Source organism: Ornithodoros turicata, chromosome 2, assembly GCF_037126465.1.
Source record: "Ornithodoros turicata isolate Travis chromosome 2, ASM3712646v1, whole genome shotgun sequence".
NCBI lineage: Eukaryota > Metazoa > Arthropoda > Arachnida > Ixodida > Argasidae > Ornithodoros > Ornithodoros turicata.
In genome coordinates this window covers 12,399,952-12,427,341 of record NC_088202.1, presented here as the reverse complement: position 1 = coordinate 12,427,341, position 27,390 = coordinate 12,399,952, and the positions used below count along the sequence as shown (strand labels likewise).

General features: G+C 47.0%; 1 protein-coding gene and 1 long non-coding RNA gene across 3 annotated transcripts in view; both read left to right on the top strand.

The window, feature by feature from the left end:
- LOC135385206 (CRISP/Allergen/PR-1-like) overlaps positions 1 to 21,549 on the top strand; it is a 28,246-nt gene extending 6,697 nt beyond the window's left edge. The window contains exons 2-9 of one of the 2 annotated variants that reach the window (XM_064614407.1): positions 257 to 530; positions 10,365 to 10,452; positions 11,722 to 11,891; positions 17,611 to 17,717; positions 19,619 to 19,743; positions 20,200 to 20,343; positions 20,758 to 21,023; positions 21,092 to 21,549. In XM_064614407.1, coding sequence (XP_064470477.1) covers positions 257 to 530; positions 10,365 to 10,452; positions 11,722 to 11,891; positions 17,611 to 17,717; positions 19,619 to 19,743; positions 20,200 to 20,343; positions 20,758 to 21,023; positions 21,092 to 21,187 — 1,270 coding nt within the window. In that variant the 3' untranslated portion in view covers positions 21,188 to 21,549. Of the gene's footprint in view, positions 1 to 210; positions 531 to 10,364; positions 10,453 to 11,721; positions 11,892 to 17,610; positions 17,718 to 19,618; positions 19,744 to 20,199; positions 20,344 to 20,757; positions 21,024 to 21,091 lie in introns of both variants that reach the window. The other variant, XM_064614408.1, reaches the window with a different exon arrangement.
- On the top strand, positions 5,424 to 10,350 carry LOC135385208 (uncharacterized). Its single transcript, XR_010420344.1, has 3 exons — positions 5,424 to 6,038; positions 6,158 to 7,105; positions 7,183 to 10,350. It is a non-coding gene; the product is annotated as an uncharacterized LOC135385208 (long non-coding RNA).
- Positions 21,550 to 27,390: the final 5,841 nt, after the last annotated feature.

Below are 27,390 nucleotides of genomic sequence, written 5' to 3'. Positions count from 1 at the left end.
TCGTTTAGATCTGCTCACCCTTCCCGCTTGACCAGTCGCGTATACTTAGGCACGTATAGTGCACCAGTCACATTTATTGTGCTTGACTGCGTATAGGCGGAGTGCAGGTGATGCTTAGTTCCTGGGCTGATCTCTGGCTCGCTCTGTCACGCTGCCCTCGCATGTGTACAACGGCGAGAAAATTTATTTTGGGGTGAAATTGCAATTCAGGGCTCGTGACTATACAGCTGTTGTGCCAGGTCTACGCTGGTTTCAGAATGAAGAGGGCCTATGAAGGAGTGTTCTTGGCGACCTTCAGCGCTGTGGTTTGGTTGACGGCGTCAGCGCAGGACGAGTGTAACGACATGCTGAGGCGTTACAGCGACAACCATACTCTCTGCCTGCCAAACAACACGCAGTGCCACCTGCAAGTGACAGGCATCGAGGATGAGATGAAGCAGTACATACTCAAGCTCCACAACCATTATCGCAACTTGATGGCTCTCGGTCATGAGCAGGACATGCCTCCCGCATCTGACATGATGGAAATGGTGAGCTGAATTTCGGTTCTTTCAGATCTCTGCGGTGCTTTTCCCATTCGCCACTCTCTGAGAGCTCATGCTTCACTAGTCTCAGAAGAAATGACCTGCAGTATGCTTCACTAAAAATGCAGTGATCTCCTTATCATAATCATAATGATAATCAGTGAGCTATAATAATCACAACATACAGTGCTTACTTCACCATGATCATAATCTTATACAATAATCACAGCCTAGTCCTCACTTTACCATACTTTAGTATGACAGCCTTACTTTTACCTACCGCAGGACTACGCACTAACGAATCAGTTAATAAGGAATAGCAAGCCGTCCATTCTGGCTGACGTTTCCTGTGAAAATAAATAGATTCCTCCCCCCCCCCCCCCTCCTTGCTTCCGTTCGCCTGGCTATCTGAAGATATGTTGCCACCATAACGGAACATCTAAGAGAAGCAGGGATATTCCCAGGAATTTCGTCTCGGGGGTGGAGGGTTCCGTGTGTGTGTGGGGGGGGGGGGGTGGCACCCATATTTGCAGCTTCTCTGGCTTTTTGCCTTTCTGGCAGACAATTTGAAGGGGTGTTGCAAGTTTTTGGGGGTGTAAGGGGGTGCTGAGAAAATCCCTGAGGAGAAGTAATTTGAATTCGTGCGTCGTTTACGACCAAAAAGCCTGGGCGGCCGGCCACAAGCATCAATGAAAATGAAAATGTTTTTTTGGCTTGAGTCGTCTTTGCTGTGATGTACTTTTCGTGTGTATACACGTAGGCTTCCTAGTGAGGAGCTTATTCACCAGTACACTCGTGCCATTCGATCAGTTATTGTAAATGGTGCATCGTAGTCCTTGGTGTCACAGTTTCAGAGAGAAACTTGAACATCAATCCTGGACGACGACGATGGAAAAAGAGCGTTTTTATTGGTTGTTTGTTTCGTTTTCTCTCTGTACATGTGATCAGACAACGGCTTCACTCCAGTATCCAAGTGGTACTTTATTTACGTTATTGTTTAGCCGGTTCTGACGTCGAAATGCAAGTCAAAGGCCCTGTCGGAAAAGCTGTGAATGCAACGTCACCAAGGAGGTGACGTGACGCAGAGTACAAATCGCCAAGAAAGTGCGGGCAAAATCCCATTTATTTATCCCATTTATTAGAACGTGCCTAATAATGGTCGTCGATGTCGGGTGTCCGGTGATGTCGGGGTGTCCAGCAACGTCGAGAGAATATGATGATGAGCGGAGGGTGGAACGATTACGTCACGTTTACGAAGACCTTAATGAAATAAGTGGAATCTCGAGCCACATCTTGCATCTGACACCAACCTTGAGGTCTGTAAATGATGTACTCATCGCTTCGCTGTTTCCGCTGTGGAACCAGCAACGTTACCTGTGGAGTGTTTGCAGCGCAAAAACTCAACTAGAATTATCTATACCTCATAAACCCTGTGCATCAGCTAATGTACGTACACTAGCTAGTTTTAGTAAATTGCTTCCATTGAAACGGTCCCCATACGGTTTCGCGGAGTGCCAATGAGAAGAGAGTATGGCTCAGAATGGAATCCTCTGACCGGGCAACGGCAAAACCGTTCGGGAACCGTTTGAGTGAAAAACGATTCACTAAAACTCACCTGTCCCCGATTTGGAGTTAAGGCTACTTGTCGCCTCGAACGTTTAACGCTAGCTTTGCGCAGCGGGCAGCGGTAATGATCCGCTGAGCAGCTGTTATGTCATACCATTAATAAACGTAATTAATGACCCAGGTCGGCAGAGTAAACATAGCGCTGTCCTGCTGTCTGGTATTCTCATAAACACTGTATAATAGCTGTGAGGTGTGGTCGAGCTCATTCATTCTGTCTGAAAAGGAAATGTGGCGCAGGCAGCTGCAGAGGAAACGTGACTGTTTAGACATACATGTACACGATATTCTCGTTTTCAGACAATGGCAAACTATCATGAAGAGGAGAACGAAAATATAAGAGAGGCTCGATGAGAAACGAGACGTTGTAGCTGTCCCTTTGAGAAGTGGTCACGCGGCATCGGATACGCATCTTCATTCGAAATAAGCGAACCGCTACATCGTACTACAAGCCTGTTGAAACCTGGGCGCATGACCAGGTATAGCTGAAGCTATCGTGGCACTTACCATCCTGCGCTCATGCCTATCGGTAACGATATTACTCCACCATAATGAAGTCACGCCGTTATATATTTAATTAGTTACCTCGTATCCCTGTTCGACCACTATGTCTTTCATGACGTTTTTTTTTATTATTTGTCCAGGGCGTGACCCGCTATTTGGGTGTCTTTTGCTTCAGAAGAAGACTTCAGAAGCTGAGAAGTAGTCCAAAAAGCCCCGAGCAACGCGTTTTCTACTTTCAAATGGCGCCCGTTGCCACGGAGCGAGGAATAGGTGGAGGAAACACCACATTAACCCGCCCTCCTTACACGACCCACATTTCGACGGCAGAAAGTGTTCGGCGTCTCATAACGTCGTTAAAATCAGTGTCAGAACAATTGGTTCCCAGCACGAGTTACCCGAAGCATTCTTTAAAAAAATAAATAAATATATATATATATATATATATATATATACATCATCATCAACCTCATCATCGTCAACGTCACCTTCGTCTTTCTTGTGATAGCCTTGGTTTATGACGAGCCTGTGGATTTATCCGGACGTCGACAGTGCTGTCTGCATGTTTTCCCTGGGTTTTCCTCAGACGTTTCAAGACAAATGTCGGCACAGTTCCCTGTGAAGTCGGCCCAGGGCGCACGATCCCCCGAGTGCCGCCAGGCAGGCATGCAGAGGGCTCGGAAATAGCACGCCACTACCAGCACGGCCACCGCGTCTGCGGCACTGCCAGCTTGCCCTGTCTCTTTTCTTTCCGTCATGCTACCTCTTGCTACAGTTATTCTTATCCTCAAAGATCCTCAAAGATCATCAAAGATCCTCAAGATCAAATCGAATATATTCGAATATTACTCCTGCTCCACCCGGAAATCCGCACCCACGTACAGGTTGTCCAAGCTAAAGCGCACCGCTGTCTAAAACAGACACGGTGCGTCATAAGCCAATGAAAAGCGCAGAATATTGTGACAAGTTGCGCGTTCTAATCGGCTGTATTTCTTACTGGTGGCCGATTAATTAATTGGACGCAGTTAATTGACTACCTTTTTAATTATTCGTTTTAGGGTCGAGATGTGAATTGGAAGGTTGTAGAGAAACAACCATGGAAATTCTTTGCTACAGCGTACACCTTGAGTCGGGTTTTTCCCCCGATCAGAAAGAACGCGCGCGAAATCCGAAAGTGTACCACGTGACACGAGGCCAACGTACCCACGCGCGCGCCTCGATTTCAAAGCTTCCAAGCGTACAGAAGAACTGCTGCATCCGTTATCTGCCGAGAAGCGACCTTCAGGTGAGCTCGAACCCTTCTCGGCAGATAGCGGATGTAGTATAGTTAGTACGCGGCTCATTTGCATAGCGAAATTCGGTTACGGATATTTCAACGCATGTACTCCTTTCTGGACGTTTAAAAAATAGAATGGCTGTGAACAAAGATTGTCTTTCATTCTGCTGTCCCACGTTTGCCCGAAATCCTTTACTTCGAGAGTTTATTAATGATGTAAATGTAAATGGTAAATGGTAAAAATAATGTATGTAAATGGTCACGCAGTAGATAGACATCCTCTTCGAGAGGATGTCCGCCTGCCCGTATACCCACCTGTAAAAGGTATATATACAGCTATCACAGCTTTTTTATTTAAAAAATATGTCAAGAATAAGAAAACAGCCTGTATGGGCTGTATGTGTGTTCAAACCAGTTACGTAACTATTCTCTTCGTATTCGCTTCAGTTACAGAAGTATTCGCTTCGTGTTCTCTTCGATCTAAAAATCACTTTTCGCATCACTGTATATAAGAAATGTTTCACCTTGTATCAACCTTGTATCAAATAAAGTGCGACCCGTACTCTGCATAATGTTACCCTTTGACGGTCACGGCCGGGCCGTCCTTGATGCGGATAACCTCGCAATAATAACACTCGTCACTCACCCGCATAACGTCCGTCTATTGTGACGCAACCTGTTACCTCACAATCAACAGTAATTTATGTCCAGATGTCCGTGATTAAGGATTAGTTTCGGATGCAGCATGGCTGTGTTCAGTGGTACTGAACCTTGACAGGTGATTGTGAGGTGCGCCTTTGAAGCACCTTTGTGTAAACACGTCCTTCATTGTTCAATTGACGCGGCTGAGGGCCTAGTGTAAATAGGAGTTATCTCACATAGCGTTTGAGAGAAATCGTTTAAGCGAAAGCCTCGTCGCAGCATATGCCGCGCATGTGGCATATGCGTAATGCAGATGCACGTGGCAAACCGTAGTGAATAGTGCAGCACAACACCATGAAGCTATACGAATACGAGTTAAAGGGGTTGCGGCCTTTTTCCCCACGTTATGCCGGATAATATTGCAAAGGGCAGTTACACAGGTTGATGTGAATCTGCATTTCGAGTCTTACAGCAAAGAGGGAAATTGACGAGTTGAAAATTGGTACTACGAATATCGAAGTTCATACGACTAGCAGACTACCATCATCTCCAGCGAGACGGCTGCGGAAGAAGTCACGTGATAGGGAGAACCAATGGAAATGGTCGAGGCTCGACGCTGATGTGTGTGTTTGGATTTCTATCTATCCAACTACGGCAAGCACAGAAAAATAATTAAAGGGACCGAAAAGTGAAAAATAACCCCCATATTTTTGCCCACTGTCGTGCACAACATCGTTGTTTGATAAGACACAGAAAGCATTACTTCTCAATTCGGCATATTTTTAAGTATAAATATTTTGAAGATTGCCGGAACATGGACGGTGCTGCCAGCGAACGGCGAAAACGAGCAACTTGGGTTTCGGGTCCAGGGCTCCCAGGGATTGGTCAACCCTTACCACGTGAGAGTTAATTTTGTAGAGAACAAAGTTGACGCACATTATCTTACAGCTAAACGCCATTTTAAAAATGACGCTCACTTCCATAGCTTTTACGTTAATAAAGCATTCAGCTACTTCGCCGCTACGAGCTACGATCCGCCGCGCCATCTGCAAGGACATCTGTGTTATCGCGTTTATTGTTTACGTCGTGGGTGGTCATGTTGGTCGCACGAAGCAGAAACGAGAAAGTATAGTGAACGACATGTTCGTGGCTGTTGTGTCAATTATTCGAGAGACCTACATATGCTTGGTGTAGTTTTGGTGTTGGGGGATGCAAAAATCATGTTCGTTCACCATCGGCGGCGGGAGTTTTCTACCACAAGATTCAACAGGAGAGTGCGCGAAAACGAATGTGGTTCGAAACACACGGTTATTAGATGCAGCAGTCGTGTCGTGTGTGCTGAGCTCATTTTGCTGCCGATGACTACGAATATCCCGTAGAAGGCGAATTGCGAAGACGTAACGAAGCACACTGATGCTCCGTACCCAGTGATTGTGGTTCACCGAGGTGACGAGTTCAACACAACGTCTTAGGTACGTACAGGCGTCACACATGTATAAATTATAATATAGCGATGACGTATTCCATTTAACTTATGTTATCCTACTTGTCCCGTACTCAACATTGTCAACATCAACAAATTTAATTTTAGGGGCCTTCCAGTGTTGAAGTAGCGCAAGACTGCTTCGTGTGTGTGTGATCCGGGCACTCAAGTTGACATGACAGAAATAGCTGAAAGCAGGTATGCAAAATCCACAGATGGAAGCACTAGATTTGTTACGTATTGCAGACTTTGTGACATTTTTTGGAGTCTTTGGACAGGTGCAGAACATTAGTATGACGTCAACAATAGGAGAAGAAACCGATGAGTACTACTAGCTTGTTTGAAGGGTACAAGAATACTTCCTGTTGAGGTGTAGTTATGACTTTATGACTAAGGAACGCTAATTAATTTTCTAGAGATGCATCTTCTACACTTGAATGCCCAATGAAACAGCGAACGTTCATTGTCTTTGAAGCCCCACTACTGGAATTGTTCAATGTGTGTCAGAGCTGTAGTGAGTCATGCAAGGTTACCACATCATATTGGTCCTAAATTTGCAGAGTTCCCCTATCTCGGACGCAACTGTCATTTCTCTTTATTACTCTTCCGATCCTACCTTCTCAGAGATTAGTGTGGTTCATCATACACTGCATGGGCACTGCCTTTCTCTACTCATGCTTTCGGTTTCTTGTTCTGTTGAATAAATCTTCACTTGAGTTTGCAGCCATCACCCTGTCTACTGTGTTTGCCCCTCATCTATATTGATGTGCTATACCGGTATAGCACATCAACATGCCAACAACCTACCAACAACTACCAAACAACCTTGCCTAGACCTACTTTTGGATGGAAACTACACGATGTGGTAACATCCACGTATATAAAGTTTTAGTCGACGGAGATTTGCTGTTTTTGTACAGCCTTCATTGTACATTTCTTTTAGCATGCCTGAAGAAATGTTCTCATCTTCATCAAGATGACAGGTCATTGTTTGATCTGCAGCATTATTGTTCCTGTAATCTTTTCACCAACAGAGAATACAAAAGTAAACAAATGGTAAAATATAACTAACTTGTTGAATTCAAAAGCAAAAGACAAAACTGTTTATACGTCTCTTGTTTATTTTGTTGCAGGTTTTACAACTCTATCAAGTACGTCAAAACATCAGAGGGCAGGGAGTCCTACTCTGTTTCCTAAATCCCTGGACAGTAAAAAAGAAAGATATAGTTTGAGTTGTGACAAAACGTTGCTTCTGCTCTTATATCACATTTCAATCAAATGTTACGATGCATTTGTAGTGTACACTGAAGCCAGTTTCAATTTGCAGGGCTGTCAAAAGTACTTTACAAAAGCCATTTTGGAGTACTATGCACACCAATGGTGCATGGTTAACTTTGAACCCAGATCAAGGGTTAATAATAATTGAAGTCAGCCCTCAAGTCCTTCTTTACAAATGTTAGTTGGTGACGTGATATGAATCAGTTAGAAGTACTCCGTTTAGCAAAACAGGGTTAATTAAGTGCTAAATCCCAACCTTAGTTCAAATATTAATTGACATTTGGAAACGACGTGGTCACTAAGAAGTATACTAAAAGGTTATGAACACAGTTCAGCTGAATGACACTTATGAAAATTATCTTACTTACTCCTCACATATACAATTGAGACATGAGTATAACCTACAAATACATCTATGCCCACAGGTTACTTAACCCTCCACGAACAAACTAGGAATTATAATATGCTGTGACAGCAAAGAAAAAGCAATGAGAACAACTTGCAGCAAACAAGAAATGAAAATATGCTGACAACATTTCTACAGGTCAGCGCACTGATGGGAAAGCATCCCTATAGCATGCATGCATGACGCAGATCGCGATTCAGTGGAGTACTTTCTATTGTATTTTCTCGGAGCACCCCATATCCTTCTTGTGAATGGCCGACAGGTGGTATAACGGAATTTCCTGCAGAAATAAGGGTTTTCCGTCCAGTTTGCCGTTCAAGTAGCGCGCAAAGACCACACGATGCTGCCGTGTATGTTGCCATGCTCTTCGGTTTCTCGGATGTATGTAAAAGACACTTGCAGTACTTCGGTGTCAAGGCACAGTATCTCGAAAAATTCGTTAGTTCTGAAGCAATCGTCTGTCTGCTTTTCACACGCATTCTCTACCTCTCAGCAGCAAAAACCGTAGTATCCATCCGTAGTATCCGTCGGTTTGCATTTCACACATGAACACCTGCACGACGAAAAAACATCGCTTGTTTCGGCTTACACAAGTGCTTCTCCATGATACATGGAAATTTCACAAAGCAGTCCATGTTCACGGCACGGTGAGCTACTGCTGAGGACGAATGTGACTCAAATTAATCTCTGGACGAGGAATCTTCTGCTGCGAGGAACACACTTTCCAGCACGCTAACGCACGAACAACAGTTCTGTGTGAGCGACAGTTCTCGAATGCAGAATTCCAGCGCACTCATGTTCAAGAGGCTCGACATTCTCGACGTAGAAAGCAGTCACAAATGCCCACTGCGATTTTCGTTTTCGACGGATTAGCGCCCGGAAGTGCGCGTATTACACGCGTCCTCGACAGATGGCGCGGGGTCATGCAATTGTTGACAGACTGCTCGGTTTCCTACTAGGTGCCTCGACATGCAATTATGGAAAATTCGATTACAGAAAAACTACAGCGATTTCAGCGGAGTTCTTTGATATTTGAACTTTTGAAGGTTCAAGCTTTTCGCTGAACATAAAGTTTCGATAGGTTTATATTCACTTTTCGGTCCCTTTAAATAGATAATTTCTTCAACAGCACTCGGGCGTCTGAACGATGCAATGAACCACAGATCCCAAAGTGTCACAGCGTTTAATTGTTCAGTTACATGGACAAAATTACTGTTTGGTTGCACGGTCTCCTAATGACGTACCACTGGATGTCAAGCGCAAGAATTAGCAGTTTTGTGCACTTTTCCCTACCACACGATCGAAATATGATCGAGAGCGTAAAGGTGTTGGTAAACCTGTGGAGTTGTGGCGACCCATTGATACTGGTGACTGGCTACAATATGTAAGCGTGGTAGCGCACGCCATCCCGAGCGTTGAAGGCTGAGGAGCAAAATCTTACGTGCGCTAGCGGAGACAGCAGCCTCATTCTCACATTTGGTCTTCATTGGTCCGATCTTCCAGGCAACCTGTTTGCCTGTATATCATTCTGTGCGCTGCTGTCAGCTTGCAGCTTTACACACTCATATCGACGCAAACAAAATTACGCATCTATGCAATATAAATCGGGGCGAACTGTCACAACACCTGCAGGTGGAAATTGCTGGATGTCATTGTCCTTAACATTCGAGGACGTTACCTTCATTACTTCAAGATCCATATCCGGAAATATCACCATACACGCAGTCCGCCCTCCACGAACTGTGGTATATACACCTGTCATATAGGGGCGCTCTCCCGTTACCATTGAACATGCGCCTAGCGACGCCAAACGCGTAACGCGCTAACCTTTCAGGGAGCATTGGATCCAATACTGTTTGAAAAATTGATATGTTTCACACTTGGTGGCGCTAAGCGCATATTGAACGGCCATTTGTTGCAATGCTCATTTTAGAGTGCCCGCGTGACAGCGGGTAGATTCTGAAATGTGCACTCTAAAAACGGAACTTGACCGGATGACACGCTTCCCCTCCAACCATTATTCAGAATGATATCTTTTTCTTCTTCAGTATGTTGGCAATTGAAAATGTACGCCCTTATGTATCACGTAATGTTTTATCCAAGTTGATCCAAAAAGGGGTACAACAAAGAAAAACTTTACTTTTGAATGGGGAGTTTCATCGCAATGGGATATACTCTACCCCAACGCTGGTGGTGAGGTGGGGAATGAAATAATGAGCCCCTTCATAATAACGATCGAAGTCCTATACTGTCCAAAAATGTCAAAAAACGTCCAAATGTCCCAAAGAAATGTCCAAAAGCGTTGGTGGGCTGGATTTGGCCAGGCACCAGGCAATTTTGAGAGAGGGAGCGGGCGAGAGTCCAGCTGATAGAGAGACCCGGGAGTAGGAAGGAAAGGAAAGATAACGATATTATTCTGAATGTCGGTTGGTTCACTTTTAGAATGTACGACTCGGTCAATCCTTGGCGACATGCTGCGGAAGAGGATGTTTCTTCTCTCGGCATTTGTTTATCCAATGCTAGTTTCCTTTGATTTTCATCATCCCCAGGCAGTTTTGAGCCATGTAACATGACCACAGTCGCTGCTGAGTGATGACATCATTAAGAGTTTGAATATTTTGCTCGTTGTAGGAATGGGACGACGACTTGGCGGAACTCGCTCAAGCCCATGCCAACCAATGTGTCTTTGACCATGACTGTGGTGACTGCAGGCGACTCCGTAAGTTTACATCGTATTCCGTTTTCCATTGAAAAGGAATTAAGGTAAATGACAGCGCGCTTTCTAACCTTTGGGGCGGTCGAACTGCGTACTGATAGAACTATCGCCTACAACATTAACAACATCGAACCAACCTATCGCGGTGCACCCACTTGCGAAGCCGGCCAAACGAACTCATTTGTATTTATTTCATCCTGTAATGACTGCAGTTATTGTCGTTCCTATGCGCGTGAGCATCATATGGTCTCCCTGAGAGATATTTTGGATCGATTGATGAGGCCGCCGCCGCCACTATTTTAATTATTTTACAGACTTAGAACAGGGGGGGGGGGGCATCGTCATGACTACAGCACACACACAAAAGAAATAAAACAGATGGAGGATGAAGGGTGGAGATGCGTAGAGGGTGCGTAAGTCCGTCAGGGAGTGCAAAGGGTTAGCGGGTTCTTCAAACAGGTGGTTGTGGTGGTGTTGTGAGCGGGCTCGCCGTTGTCGGCAACGTCACGACTGACGCCCTGGGGGAATGTGCGTCCTGCGCCGACTGCAAACAGGGGGGGGGGGGTGATGGCAGGATAGGCTCGTCGTTGTTGGCCACACAGAAGTGGGCGTCGTCACGACTATAGCAAAAAAAAAAAAAAAAAGAACGCATAGCAAAACAAAACACAAATGAAGGACGGACGGATGGAGGATAGAGGAGGTTGAAGGATGAGGATGGCGGTGAGGTGCACGAGTTCATCGGGGAGAGTAGAGTATTCAAACAGTACTTCACCGCATGGCACGCTCCCAGCCAGCCGTCATCACGAATGAGTGATGATATGATTTTCTGCCAGGATTTGTTGAAAACGGAGGTGTGCGCCCTTTTGTGTCACTAATGCGGACATGATAATTGTCACAAAAAAAACGTACGCCCCGTGCTTTTCACAAATCAGGACTGATAACGGTATCATTCTGTAGAGTGGTTGACATCCAGCGGTGAAATTCTGTTTTGAGGGTGCATATACTGCGCGCTTCTAAAAGAGCGTTCCATTGGCAACACAGTCAAAGGTGCAACCCAAACTGTCCATTTCAATGTGGATGAAAACGTCAAAATTGACAGAAAAATCATTCAAAGGCAGTCTTTGCAAATATAACCAACTGCAACGACGAAATCCGGCGCACTAAATGTTTCCGAAAGAATCTTTTTCATTGTCCTTGCTGTTGCGTGTGTATAATAGCCCTCGTTGTCCTACATTACGTAATGAATTATACAAAAACATCTTTCATTCGCAGCCCAATTCTCGTCAGTGGGTCAAAACTTATGTCTGGATCGTACCAACAGCTACGACCCATCACCGAACTGGGAAAGCTGCATCAAGCGATGGTACGACGAGGTTCCTTTGTTCGCGAACACGTCCATATCCCCGTTCCAGTTTAACTTCCCCGCAGGACATTTCACTCAGGTGAGACTGCTTCTGCGATGCAATCACCAACGAAATGCAAACTGATAAGGGGGTGTTTTTCGAACTGCACCGATCAAAATGCACGTTGCAAAAATAAAGAGCTTAAAATAAATCTACATTCGCGTTATCCCCGTGTTCTAATTGGACGCCTGTGGGTGTGACGTCACCGCCGATTTTTTCAGCAGTGGTGAGGAGGTGAGAATTATATAGTGCAAAATATAGTGCATGTGGCCGTCGAAGAAGTGACGTCACTTCGAGGGCACTCTGAATACACCCATCCGCAATGAAATAAGTGACTAAGTGAAATGTATGGCGCTTCTGACTGTTTCTAATGCCGCTATGGCGTCCTCGCATGTTGTTGCAACGTATTCTTGCGCCCCCGTCACGAGCTCATCCGCCATCAAATATGGCAAGACATACTTTTGGAATTTTAAAATCCGGTAATTCTAGTCTACGTGAGCAACACACAGTACGTAGGCGACCTCTCTCGGAATTAACAACGGGAGGGAAGGATATGTCCTAATAAGTATGGATATAGAAGTGTGCGAGTAAACGTAGCTGTTGATGGCAATGGCCACGTAATCCTCCTTATACTTGACATTATAGGACACGCAGCACGTAATAATCATTGTGTTGGCTGCAAAGTAGGGATATACAAAGTTACGGAGCGATGAGGATATCTATTTATGTTAGAAGAGGGCGACAACAGCCTTGTGGCGCATGAGCACTGTGTCTCGCGCACTCATTCTAGCCTGTCGTAGCCTGTCATTAAACCTGTTGTTTCGCACTGCCGCACTGCGCTCTTACTTCTTCAGGTTATGGGCCCAGTTTTTGCTAATTGAACTACCGCTGCGTCAGCCGTCGGAGTTATGGCAGACTCGGGCAAGTTCATGGTTGCGAAGTTGACAGACGGCAACTACCAGGCTTGGAAATTTAAGATGAGAATGCTTCTGATCTGGGAGGACACTTGGACATACGTTGCAGACGAAGCCCCAGTGGATCCGTCGGCTGCGTGGGTTGCTGGAGATCGGAAAGCGCAAAGTACGATTTGCCTTAGCGTCGATGACAGCCAAATAGTGCACGTCTGTAACTGCTCATCGTCGAAGCAGATGTGGGATGAACTGAAGAAGGTTCATGAGAGAGCAAACCTCAGTAATAAGCTGTATTTACTGAGGAAATTATATCAGTCACGATTGGACAAGGATGAAGAGATGCCAGTCTACATAAGGCGCACCTTGGAGTTGGTGGAGCGACTACGAGGAATTGGGCAAGAGATAACTGACTTCCAAGTCGCTGCTCTTCTTCTTAGCGGGCTTCCGGATTCCTACGAAGCACTGGTCACCGCACTTGATACACGGCCCGACGATGACCTCACGCTCGAATACGTAAAAGGCAAGCTTGTAGACGAATTTAAAAGGAAGCGAGAGATGACAGTTGTGTCAGCAATGACCGACTCGGAAGCGGCACTTCGTGTGCAAGGTTCCCGTGACACGAATACGTCCAGCGATACAAGAGAGTGCTTCTATTGTAAGAAGAATGGACACATCAGAAGGAACTGCGCTGCTCGGAAGGCGCAGAGAAAATCGCAGAAACAAAGAAGCAGACAGCGTGCTAAGACGGCAGTATCTCAGCACTCGTCTTCGTCGGAGATTGCTTTTCTTTTATCGAGAAATTCTTCTGCCAAGGATTGGTACATCGACTCAGGCGCCACAAGTCATATGTGCAACGACCTGAACTTTTTCACGCGGAACTTCCGGGAGAAGACAGAAGTGGTTACAGTTGCGAACGGTCAGCACGTTTCTTCTCAAGGCGTGGGAGATGGCACCCTGCAGTGTCGGATATCGCCGTCGGTAGTCAAGACTGTTCCTGTCACAGAAGTCCTTTACGTGCCTTCTCTGGAGGGTAACGTCCTTTCCGTGAAGAGATTAACTGGTCTCGGGAACGTGGTGACCTTCCGGGGAGACCGGTGCACGGTTGCTAAGAATAAGCAGGTCTTGGCTACAGGAAAGCTCGAGCGGGACCTTTACCGGCTTGTGACAGCTAAGACCGAAGTGGCTAACATTACACAAGCTTCGCATCATAGGAATTGCATCCACATTTGGCACCATCGGTTAGGGCACCGAGATGCACAAGCCGTAAAGCAATTGTACAGGGATGGTTTGGCAGACGGAATCCTTATTGAAGACTGCGACCGGCTGCTCAAATGCACAAGCTGTATAAAAGGAAAAATGAAGCGGGCATCCTTCCCAAAAGTGAGCGGTTCAAGAGCGGAAGGCGTACTGGACCTGGTACATACGGACGTTTGCGGGCCCATGAGGGTTCTTACGCCGAGCAAGAACAAGTACTTTGTAACGTTTATCGATGACTACTCTCGGTACACTGTGCTATACTTGCTAAAGTCCAAGGACGAGGTACCTTCGAAACTTAAAGAGTACCTTGCATTAGTAAAGACTAAGTTTGGCACGTACCCGAAGGTCCTGCGTGGGGACAACGGAACCGAGTACACTGGCAGTACATCTCGACTGATTCTGCGAGACTGTGGGGTTGAGCTTCAGACCACCGTTCCGTATAGCCCTCAGCAAAACGGTGTAGCAGAAAGGAAAAACCGCACACTGTGTGAGAGTGCCAGGAGCATGCTTTTTGGAGCGGATATGCCAACGACTTTTTGGGGCGAAGCCATCGTGACGGCGTGCTACCTCCAAAACCGTCTACCAGGCAGAGCAGTTCACAGAACACCTTACGAGCTGTGGCACAGCAAAAAGCCGAGCTTGGAACATCTCAGGATGTTTGGGAGTCACGTCTTCGTGCATGTTCCAAAGGAAAAACGGTCTAAATGGGATGCTCGTGCTGTCGAAGGGAGACTGGTTGGCTACGGAGAAACTCAGAAGGGATACCGAGTACTTCTCAAGGGGAGTCATAAGATAAAGGTGACTCGGGACGCGGTAATCGATGAAGCTCCAATCATACAGAAGTTCTGCTCAGAATCGTCTCCACCATGTCACCAAGAATCAGGAGATCACCGGCTACGTCATGAAGCGGGTGCAGATAGTCCCAGCGAGATAGAAGTAGAGATGTGGCCGAGCATATCTTCACCCGGGGAAGAAGAGGTCAGTGGTACACCGGGAGAGGATCGAGGGACAGCCGTAGCTGAGCTTCGGCGTTCGGCTAGGAGCAATAAGGGCGTCCCGCCAGACCGATTTTCCTACATCGCTCAGGCCGCGCCAACTGCTGATCCTGGGAGCTGGAAAGAAGTTCAAGCATTGCCAGCTTGTGAGAGAGTGAAGTGGATTGAGGCTGCAAACGAAGAGATTGCTTCACTTCACCAACTTAACACGTGGGCTCTTGTGGAGCTTCCCCCTGGAAAACGACCATTCGGTTGCAAATGGGTTTTCAAAACAAAGAGAGACAAAGACGGCAATGTTGAGAGATACAAGGCAAGGCTCGTTGCCCAGGGGTACTCTCAAAAATACGGAGAGGACTACGACGCTACTTTCGCCCCCGTTGCAAAGCTTACGACCTTGCGGGTTCTTCTCACGGTATCAGCTTCACGAAAGTTGCAGGTTCGTCACTACGATGTGAAGACTGCTTTCCTCAATGGAGTGATTGAAGAAGACATATACATGAGACAGCCCAAAGGTTTCGTTTCGGTGGGTAAAGAGCATCTAGTCTGCAAGCTGCAGAGATCCCTCTATGGGCTCAAGCAGGCCGCAAGGGCATGGAACATCAAGGCAAACGAAGTCTTTCTTGAAGAGGGCTTCAGCCGTAGCGAGGCAGACCCCTGCCTCTACTTCAAGACAGAAAAAGGCAGTCGCATATATATCCTTCTCTATGTTGACGATATGCTGATTTGCCACAAGGATGATTCAGTCATTACTGGAGTCTGGAAAAGTTTGAACAAGCATTTCGAGCTCAAGGACCTTGGGCATGTCAGCCGGTACCTAGGAATCGAAATAGAGAGATCAGAAGATGGTTGCTTCTACATCCACCAAGCTAAAAAGGTCGACACCCTTCTGGAAAAATACCAGCTCATGGACGTCAAGCCTAGTCACACACCTATGGACCCCGACTACCTGAAATTTAGTGGGGATCACAGCTTACTGCCGACCAACGATCAGTACCGTCAAGCTGTCGGGGAGCTGCTGTACTTGAGCACAACTACGCGACCGGACATTGCTTGTGCCATCGGAATTCTTTGTCGTCGCGTGAGTAAGCCACGCCAGCAAGACTGGAATGCCGTGAAAAAGCTTTTACGTTACTTGAAGTACACCAGAAGCTTAAAGCTGAAGCTCTCCGGGCAGCCAGGTATGAAGCTGGAGTGCTACGTGGATGCGGATTGGGCAGGAGATGTGTCGGACCGCAAATCGACTAGCGGGTACTTCGTCCAGCTGGGAGGCAGTCCCGTCTCCTGGTCCACGAGGAAACAGATGTCTGTAGCATTGTCATCTACAGAGGCCGAATATGTCGCAGCGGCACACGCGTCACAAGAAGTTTTGTGGCTTCGACAGCTCTTACAAGTTTTTGGTTATGACCAACTTCAGCCGACCTGCCTTTACGAGGACAACCAAGGCTGCATCAAGCTTGCACTTCGCGAGGGACACAGCGCGCGAACAAAACACATTGACGTGCGACATCATCATCTCAGAGATTTGGTCCAACGCGGAGTCATACACCTGCAATACTGCGAAACAGCCAGGATGGTCGCCGACGCATTAACCAAACCCATCCCGCGACCGCGACTACTGCTTCTGAGGGAGCACATGGGTCTCTTTGAGCATTAGTTGTCGAGGGGGGGTGTTAGAAGAGGGCGACAACAGCCTTGTGGCGCATGAGCACTGTGTCTCGCGCACTCATTCTAGCCTGTCGTAGCCTGTCATTAAACCTGTTGTTTCGCACTGCCGCACTGCGCTCTTACTTCTTCAATTTATTTCGAGACCGTGGAGTTCGAGGTCCTCCCATCGAAATCAGTCAGGGCAACACAAGTCCGTGACGAGACGAGAAGCAATCTGGGGCAAAAGATAAGTATGAGTCTATAGATTCATTCTCAATAGTCTGCGCTGCGCTTCCTGCGCGAGCGCCTAGGGCTTGCTCAATGCCCTGCAAAGGCTATTGAGATTGAGTATGAGACTCTTGCTAAACTTTTATGCAGACGGGTCGAGGTGGCTCGTCGCGTGATTCAGTACGCGCAGTAGTAAGTGTTTCAGTAAGTACTTCAGTAGTAAGTGCATGTGCTCAGGTGATTGCTGTGTCAGCAGGAAACGAGTTCAATGATAAATTGAAGCTCATCTTCCTTCGTCCTCGAAGGTCGCGCCTGTAAAGCTTCTGCTTCGGGTATTTTCAATTTTTGAGGTCTACTTAATTCCAGGGCTTTCTAATTTTTCAACTGTGCAGCTGATGAATCAGCTCTCTTCTACTACACGTCAATAGTCAAAGCGGTCATTAGCACCAAACGACAAGCTTATATTTTGAATTGAAAGATCCATATGAGCTTTTAATGTTGGACATGCAGGACATTGCTTGTCCTACCATTGTAGCGTACGCATTTGCAACGCATAGTTTTGGTAGCATTACGACGATGTCTATGCTAAGCTCTTTCGAATCGGCAATGCGAGATGCCGCTTTTCTTACGTGCAGTCAACCTAGTTCCATCGGGGTTTATCCACACCTTTGACACATGTAAGTTTGTTCCACAGGTTTTAGATTTCACTACTTCTCTTCACAGATGGTGTGGGCTACAACATGGAGAATCGGCTGTGGCTACGCGAGGTATCCTTCACCACAGCCTCCTTATGTGTATGACCTTCTCTACACGTGCGACTATGGACCAGGGTGCGTAACTACGGCGCTCTTCTAGAGTTTTAGAACTTGTACAGGACAAACATCCATAGACCGCTTGAGAGAAGTGAACATACCATCTTATTCGTTTGAGAGTCTGTTTTTTTTTTTTCTGTATTCACGTCGGAGAGAAACGGTATTCGAGTAACTCACAGGTAGGCCCTGCTTCGCCCCGTATGCGTACCGTCCTTGCAAGATGTGGTGTCTATACCCACGGGGCCAATGGAATCAACATATTTCCTACTCCAGGCTACTAATCTACTTTAGACGGAACGCGTCCAATCAGCTATCAAATCACTTGACGATATCGTCACGCAAATGCAGGAGACGAAACGTACGTCCCTCTGGGAATCACAAGCAATTCGTCCCGGGATCCGTGGAATAACGTCCCGAATTGTACGTGGATGTCAACAGTATCGCAGATTTGACGCTACTTTCTTTACGTATGAGGTAGACCATTCAAAGTAGTCACCGCTTATCATGCTTCTACCAGTGCGCACACCTTAGGGCCATTTCAGGCCGCCGAGGACATTGAAGCCGACTCTGTAAATAAAACGCGTGGATCATAGCTTAATCGCAGTTTCATAGTTTGACTTCATTGATTACGTGTCAGGTGACAGTATAACGCTACCAAAAATTATAACGCGCAACTTCCCATCGCTCTGAACTGGCAGAGCCCTTGGGTAAAACAACTTCAGTGCGAACACTGTTTGCACACTGCTTGAACGCTGCTTGCCTATATACTCGCCGTTCGGATAAGCCTCCTCGAGAAAATTGTTCGAGCTTGTCACGACGAACCAGCTTCAAAGCATATCGGGCTGGGTGGTGAATTAAGGAGCCTTAAACGCACACATTAGGCATGCCTCACCATTGATGTTAGGCATTGCGTCAGAAACAGTGGAGACATTTAGCGAGGCCCCTCACCAGCAGTGCCTGCTCAATTCCTCGACCACATGCAACCGCCGTCCTGACCCTCTCAAGCATACGCAGCTGTTGGTCATCTTCCAATGTCAGTGCCAGGAAATCAATTGATCCCTCTTGTGACCGGCTACAGGACCAGTTTCAGAGATACCTCACCGAGCAGCACTGCCGTTGAGGTAGCAGAATGTTTCACACGCATTCTGCCGCATGGAGCACGTGCCATCACAGGCTCAACATGGTACAACCACATGCCGATATCCTTCCTATTAACGTGGCCGTGGAACATAAAACAAGAGTCACACGCTACACTACGTGGCGTCCACGTACAACATGTGTTATATTTAACGATAACGCAGTTTCATCGCCTGAAGCAGAGTGGTTAGCAACGGTAATAACGAGGTAGTGACATGGTTCACCGCACGGGTCTACAGGACAAAACGCGTGCGGTTCGTCTCGTGCGCTGAGCTGTGTGCTGTTCCCCTCTTATTTGGGAGAGGGACCAAATACGTAGCTCCACGGGCAATAGGGGAGAGTGGGGACAGGGAATCTGCGCGGACAGCTGACCTACTCTCATAGCGTATATGCATACGCTGTTCGTTTCCTAGTGAACTCGAGAACTCATAATTCCTTCGAGGACGAAAGTACTAGTCCAGCTTAGAGCAAACAATACTAAGCCACCTGCGTAGGCCAGTTACAAACGAGGAATTAGCGCATACTGTTGCCGGACAGTTTACGTTTGACTCCTGTCGTAGCTGGCTGTGCTACTGGCGACTGTTGAAAACCCGATCTTGTCCGTCGTACACTCCGGACAACATTAATTAACGATTATGGAGAATGCAGGAATCCCGAATTCCTTTCGTTCAACAACGCGCACAGTATATCATGAGGCTGCTTGCCGTATGAAATTCGTCATGGCACTCTGTAACTCGAGACATTTACGTTCCTCTAACGCTTGTGATTCTCACCTCTTCCAGGGGAAACCTGCAGGACGGCACAATGTACAGAGAGGGAGAAGCATGTTCTCAGTGCCCAGAAGGGACGTGCTGCGGATCAGATTGTGAAGTTCAGGGAGTCGACACGAGATTCAAAGGACTTTGCAGTAAGGTTACATTGCTACAAAAATATTTTACAGGATGAATAGTGTCTTACATGCTCAACGTCTACTGCATGATACCTCGCTTTTCAGGACGGGTAGAAGCAGTAGTTATATTGTGGCATGATCTACCTATAAAAAGAGAAATCCGATGGCAGAGCAAGGGCGACCACTACTGTCAGGTGTCATTTGCAACGCGCTTCGTTCAGCCAACGCTGTAAAAAAAAAAGTGGACATCAGAGGGACGAGCAGGAGGCGCAGATCCCGTTTCGGTCACATCACATCGTTGGAAACAAACAAAACCCCATCCCTAACCATAATTCATGAGAGCAGTGCTGTTCAGGACCTGCAATACAGTGTGCCGCGGCTCTGAAGTGGCAGAATGCGAAAAGACGTGGTGCCTATTGTATTCCGACGTTGCATCTTTTGATTTCACCTTGTTCTTTTAAATGTACGTTTCAGAGTCTACGACACCGGACGGTCCTAAACAGGAGATTGCCAGGAAACGTCTCTTGTGGGTGTGTACGTTTGAGAATGACACAGCGGAATCTTGCGAGACTAGGCAGCATCCTCCTGAAGCCTTTGCTGTCATCCCCCAGTTTTCTGGTATGAATCCAGACTGCATTCTTGCGATAGGGAAATCTTTGCGTCTGCTCTGACTCCACGTAATGCCTCGAGCAGTAGAGGCCATTTGGAAAGGGTGACTTGAAACCCATTGAGATAACCTAAGAGGAAACTAATGTCGCACGAAGCGTGAAGTGTGGAGAGCCCGTGTTGTGCGAGGTGTCTGATAGCCGAAAATGACATGTCGGGTACCGTACGGACCTAAACGTTCCAAGACCTTTTTAAACAAGTAATTACATACTCTGGGCTGCCGCGGGTTTTGAACGACACCTTGAGCTAGCCTGTAGCGCGGAAATCTTAAAGTGTGGCACCAATGCTGTTGTTATCGATAGTCGACAAAGAACGTATGCTCAACAGCAGCATGCTGCCTCTCATCAACAACTCTTCCCTCGACAGCTGGACACCTGGAGACAGTGGTACAACCTGGCGAAAGAGCAGGAGTTACATTCTCTGCAGTAGCCAAGACGAACGAGTCTTCTGTCTGCATTACCGTGGAGTTCGACAAGGGACCCAACGTTGCCAGCGAAGAATCCAACAACGTTCTGAAGATGTTGCTAACGTCCCCGACCTTCAATCTCTTCCATATTGACACCGAGATGGGTGCAGGAATAGACGGCTTTCAGAGCTTCCATTTTACGCTTCGAGCAGCTATTCCTGTTCAGGTATGTACTGCACGCTTTTAGCGCTCTAGCTACCGTTTCTTACGCGTACTACGACTCAATTTACGCAGGTGGGCTTTTCCTTCTCGGTCCCAGAAAACGCCACTGCTCAGTTCCTGGACATCTACAAGGTCCAAGTAACCAGCGGATACTGTGGTCAAGCGTAGCGACATGACTGCGCAGCATGACGCGCTTCATGATAGCCGTGATACCACTTGCGGGCAGTAACTCACCTCTTCCTCATTTGTGTGCGGTCATCTCGCAGAGTACAATATGACGGACAATGATACGCGCACAGTGCAGTTACACTACACGGCGCGTAAATGATTTACGTGATCACGCTGCATGCAATCGCGTGACATAATCAATCTGCTCAGGTAAGCGTCATTTTATCCGAAGCGATGACTTATATGACACACGTGTTGCGCCAACGTCACTTACGTCAACAAGTATATGCCTTACTGTTGTACGGCGCATTTGTAGAAGGAAATCCTATGTACATGACATAAATAAAATTAGAGTGAGTGAATGACATAAAATTCCGTGTTCCGTTCAGCATACCGCGACCTATACAAACACTCTTGCATCAGTTTCGCCTTAACGTTCCGTACGGTCAACAGTTTTTCCATAAAGTCGGCAGGGCTAGTTCAGCAAACTGTCCAGTGTGTGCATCTGTGGAAAACACGGAACACATCGTTATGCACTGCACAAGATATGCATCCCAGAGGGCTACATTGAAGTTTGCTCTAGACCGCTTGGGCAATAGAACCTTCGATATAGTCAAGGTGCTGGGTGTATGGGAACCCGGGAAGAGAGATGCGGCATTGTCAGCTCTTGTCAAATTCATAGTGAGCAGTGAGATGGAATCTGTATTTTAGGACCGCATGCTAGGCATGTGTCGTCGAGTTCCCCGTTCCAGTTTTGTTTCTTGCACTTCAGCTCACTTGTAGGGGATGTAGCTACGCATATGCACGTACAGTTCGGTGATTAGGAGGGGTGATGTCTTTGCTTTTCATCTTGGGAACCCGTCCCTCTTTTCTTTTCTTTCTCCTTTCATTCATTTCATTTCCTGTGTGGGAGTAGCAGAATTCGTCAGTGACGAATTCAATATCTTCGTGTGTTTTTTTCTATAATCAAACTCTATAACTCAAATTAGAGTAAATATTGCTCTCGCTTTATGTGCGCTTGCTTGGGATCATATGGACGTGTTTGTCCATGGAGTCCTTGTTTATCTACAATATGATAATTGGGAGTTCTGTTTCCTGTTTCTCTCTGCACATTTTCTGCTACAACGAATCGCCCACGAGACACACATTATCATTGTTTTATAGATGTTGCCATCTGCTCCGCTGAAATTGGTCCTCACATGGAGCGGTGCATGCATGTTGACAAATTGAGGAGTTATCATAAACATGTGTCCATCGGGCACAGTCTGAAATGGCGGCAACATGTGTGTCTAACAGCTCATAAGATACCACACGTAGCTACGGGAGAACACCAACAACTTTATTTTAATGATGATGATTGAGGCGTTACATCGCCAGGGGCCATGCTCTACTCTGTTGCTCGTTGCTCGTTGCTGTTGCTCGTTGTGTAATGTGGAGAAGAATTTGCAGTTGGCCGTGAAACTGTGTCTATCGGTTCTGCACTTTCGTCATTTACTTCGATGACAAATATATGCAAGCCCAGACCCTTGGAACAGTAAAAACACAATCCTACACTTAGATAGTTCTGGAATTGGATGGCTTGCTTTGGCTATGAATGGCTCTTACATGGCAATACTGGAGAAAAGTCAACCGCAGATGAATTTTGCAGGCTGTTCATCAGGTCATGTGCACCACGAACCAGTCCATATCACGTATCTGCGGAACAAGTCACTAAGACTACTGTGCTGACCGGTAACGTGCGGTGCGTGGCCGTCGATGCTGATTTCAATCTGGTAATACTGACGCCGCTTTAAAATCAAAGCGAAGCAACCTTCCTTCCTGGACCTGGACCTGGTGACCTTCGTGGAACAGGTGTGACGTCCCTCGCCGTAGCCGAAGGGGACGGAGCACAAAATTCACCAAGAAAAGGGCATACGCAACGTGGGCACCCGCAGAGGCGAGAAGGAATTACAACCTCGTTAACAATAACGAACATGATTTAATATGAACACAACGAAACTCGTATTCTTCACTTTAAATTATTTATAACACGAACCGCGACAATAACAAACATGATTTAGAGTGAACTCTGCTAAACACTAAGACATTATACTTCAAATGAAAGATTACGCAAAACGCGCTACAAATGCAGACATGAGAAAAGCGGACGCAACTTATGTATGGAATGAAACAATTTAAATGAATGACAACACGAACTGCACGACAAACTAAACTCGAGGGACATAGGCAAACGTGGGAGACATAACAAGGCGGCAAGAGTGACTGACCCTGATTTTGCGCACACCGACGACACCACATCTTCACCAGGCCATGGACGATGGCGTGGCAGACGAGCTCTGAAGACGACTTAGGCAGTGACCTACGCGGCCGGCTTTCCATGCTGTGGCTTTCGGTTGCTGCTTCCGTCGATCTTCATCCGCTCTGATCTACATTCTTGGTTCACGGCCGGGTTAAACAATAGCGAGGACGGCGACTTGGCGGCAAGCCTACTGTCCCACTTGGAGGCTCGGTCCCAGGAGCTCGGCTACCGCGCTCCTCGGTCCGTGTCTACACTCACCACATCGTCGCCGGGTGCACTTCGTTCCCGTCAGTCGCCGCCAGCTCGGGTCGTAACTTCGGCTGCCCGGACGTCAGCGGTGGCGGAAGGAGACTTCGGGGACGAACCCTCAGGTCGAAGGTGGGTTCCAGGCATCAAGGCGCCGCCGTCGTCCATCTCCTTCCGGGCATCCGTCCGGGCTCCCGCTCTGGATCACATCTCAACGACTCTTCGCTGGTTCCAACCGTCGACGCAAACTACGACTGACTGTTTAGGCGACTGTCTCACTCTCTCCTTCTCTCGAAGTCATCCATGGTTCATATAACCTTCCCGCACCATGCCACAGTCCGGGTCAGTCACGTACGCAAAACCAAGAAAACATGTGCGTCCGACACTGCATTCTAAGAACAGTGTAATTTCAGCCCCTTCCGTTAACATACAGTTAATTATGCTGCCTTCTACAGAAAGCCGCATCTAGGGGAAAACAACACTGTCTAAAGGGGAGCAGGTGTCACCCTTCCCACGGAGAGACACTGCGTACATGTCAATTAAAGTTTTAAAGCTTTCAACTCTGGTGGAACACGACCTCTTGCGACCGTTTGAATGTAACAAGTCGCGCTGTCCCTTTGATGCTAGAAAATTGGAAAAAGTTTCGGAAACCGATTTTATCAAAAAGCCCCAGCACGTCACACAGGAATGTGGAAATTGGATCAATGACAGCCCTCTCAGACGTCAAAATGGTGTACGAGCTACACCCACGTAGTGTGCAATCTGTACAGCCAAGGGATCGAAGGCCGATGGTCCCCTCTGCTGGATCGCACACTACTTCCGAGAACGGCCGTGTGTCTGCGTACAGAAGACGGCACTCACCGGGTATGCGCACAAAAGACTTCGGCAGAGGTGAGCGATGAGCAAAGCACGCTCCAAAAAGATGTCGTTTAAGAAATACCAATATTATTTGAACGACGATGGAAGGGATTGGTTAGCATGATTAAGTAGAAGGGTTGATTGGTTACCAAACGCGAGGAAGGGCGCTCAAAATGACACTGCTAGGAGACGACACAAGCAGAGGGGCAGTGGAAGATGGAGTATTTTGTGACGATATGTGGTCATGGACATATTAGTTGCAAATACTTCGCTTCTTTCCATTATTAGAAAAAAAGCAGATGCAAAAAAAAAAAAGAAGAAGAAAGCCAATGCAGAGGGTGTCCCATCAACGGTATTGGTTTTGATAATCAATGCGACGGCTCTGAACTGCTCACATCAAACATGTTAAGGGCAGAGAAAACGCAGAAATCAAATAGAAGGGAATACTATATCAGGTTCCCTTTGGGTGATGTCTAGGCGCCCTTGATGCGCATTTAAATTCGCGCAATTAAATTCGGCAGATGATGATCTACCATGTGCCCAGACTGCGTGGTGAAAGCGGAGGGCGCAGTGCAAAGCTTCTCAGCGAAACCCATAACTGCACAGGACCACACCATCGCTTTTCAATGGATTCCGGGTCATTGCGGAATCCCTGGCAACGACGTTGCCGACGCTGCGGCAGCGGCCGCTCACCAACTGCGCAGTGCGTCCCGATTGTACTCCCAAGGGGGGATAGACGGTCCCTTCTTCGTGAATGGGCTCCCTCCTTATCCGTCGAACAATGGCGTCGAGATGTCCCTGTCAGTACGATACTGGGAACATTCTCGTGCCGCTTCCCGTCATCTTTACCGTCATTAAGTCCCTCCTACATCGCTTACGGCTGAATGTTGCCTTTACGCCGTACTACCGTTACAAGATTGCGTGTGCCAGTAGCCCCTGTGCCCGGAGTGTGGTGTGCCAGCGACCGCGTACCATGTGATCATCGCATGTGCCACTTACAGGAGGGAGCGTCACATGTTGCCAAACGACTTTGCGCGGATTGACAGCCGACCCCTTGACGTCAGACTCATTTTGGGACCATGGGATAAACGAAAGTAGATGTCCGCTCAATGAGCGGAAGTCCTCCCCATATCATCGTCATCATGTATCTGTCTCTCTCTCTCTCAGCAAAAAAAGTTTAAAAATGGACAGTGTGCCACTGCAAACGCATTAGTGCAGAAGATTTGAGGGAACCTTCTTCAGATGTACTAAGGATGGCAGAAACCGTACGCCACTAAAGTTCGTCTGTGTACCCAGCATCACAAACAAACACTACACGGAAGGTGATACATTGGGAATTTTCAATTGTCCAGGGCGATCTTCTCGCATCACATTGGTTGCGTGGTGGCGTGCTATTGCCTGCCCGTGTCACAGTGTGTTGCCCGGTGGAGATCGTGCGTCCTGGGCCGTCCTGGCCTGGCGTCCTGGGCCGGCTTCATAGGGAACTGTGCCGACAGCCCGTTTGAGGAGAACAGGGGGAAAGCACCCAGACAGTATAGCCAGTACCCGAGTTCCCCTCACCCAGCGTTACCAGCAACACAGATTCCACCAACAACCCTGTATCTTCCGTGGATACTCAAGCTCCCTCGGCTGAATGTCCCCTATGGTCGACAATTTCTGCATAAAGTTGGCGGAACTGATTCAGCGTGCTCCTCAAAGTGCGCAAGAGTAGAAAACATGGAGCACATAATCTTGCCCTGTACCAGATACCCAAAAACACACCACAAATAGGGAGGAGTAACACAGGAAGTAACAAACCTAACCTCTCCTTACCTTTTTAGCAAAAACAAAACAACATTATGCAACAGCATAGTAGTAGCAGTATATAACATATTGGTCTATCTGCTTCAATGTATGGATCCCATGTTATAAGAGCAACTTTTTTGTCGTCGCAGCTCAGGTTTTTCTCATCACGTACCTCATGCGCCGTCTCGTCCGTGCTCAGACCATTTATGTGTAGCTCGTATTGTGCAAGATTTCTGTCGTATTCCTTCACACCATAGTAATCACCATGGCCTTTCAGGACACGTTCTAGGAGTAAGCTAGTTACTTAGGAGTTAGAAGCAAGTTGTTCAGGACACATAGGAAACTGTAGTCATGAATTATTTGTTTGACTACTCATTTTATTCACTTCTGTCATGCACGTTGTCATGCTATGTATTGAAAGTGTACTTCGAATTACGAGACGCTAGCGTAGGATTGCAGCTAAAATAATATACGTGTAACGCGTATACTTATGTATATGTAGGTGTGCTATTATTCATGCTTCTATGTGTCTGTTTCCTACTGCCCGCATCCACCCAGGAGGGCTGGCAGTATTATTTAAATGAAAAGAAAAATAGGATGATCTGGAATGGAACGTTTCGTTGTTAGTGATGTTAGGGCCAGATCCATGATTTTTTCAGTGTGTGCGGGGGAGGGGTCTATTTGACGTATGCAAAAACAAACCACAATACAGTCGGTCATGCAATTAGAAGGGAAGAAGGGACATGTGACATGGAGTTGGTGAAAGGAAACTATTTTCGCCATTTCCACAAACGCGCGTAAAAACTCTTTCATAAAGAAAAAGAAACTGGAAATCAGTGAACCAGGAAGAAGGATGCGCTGAAAGACGCCGCGACGTAAATCTTCAGAAAGCACACTTCAAACAGTAATATGATATATCGTTGCAGCCTGTGTGTTCCGAAGAACGCTTCGCTATCTTCGTTTTCCTTAGTGAGCATGTTACGGAACTCTGAAGCCTAGAATGAAAGCTATACCA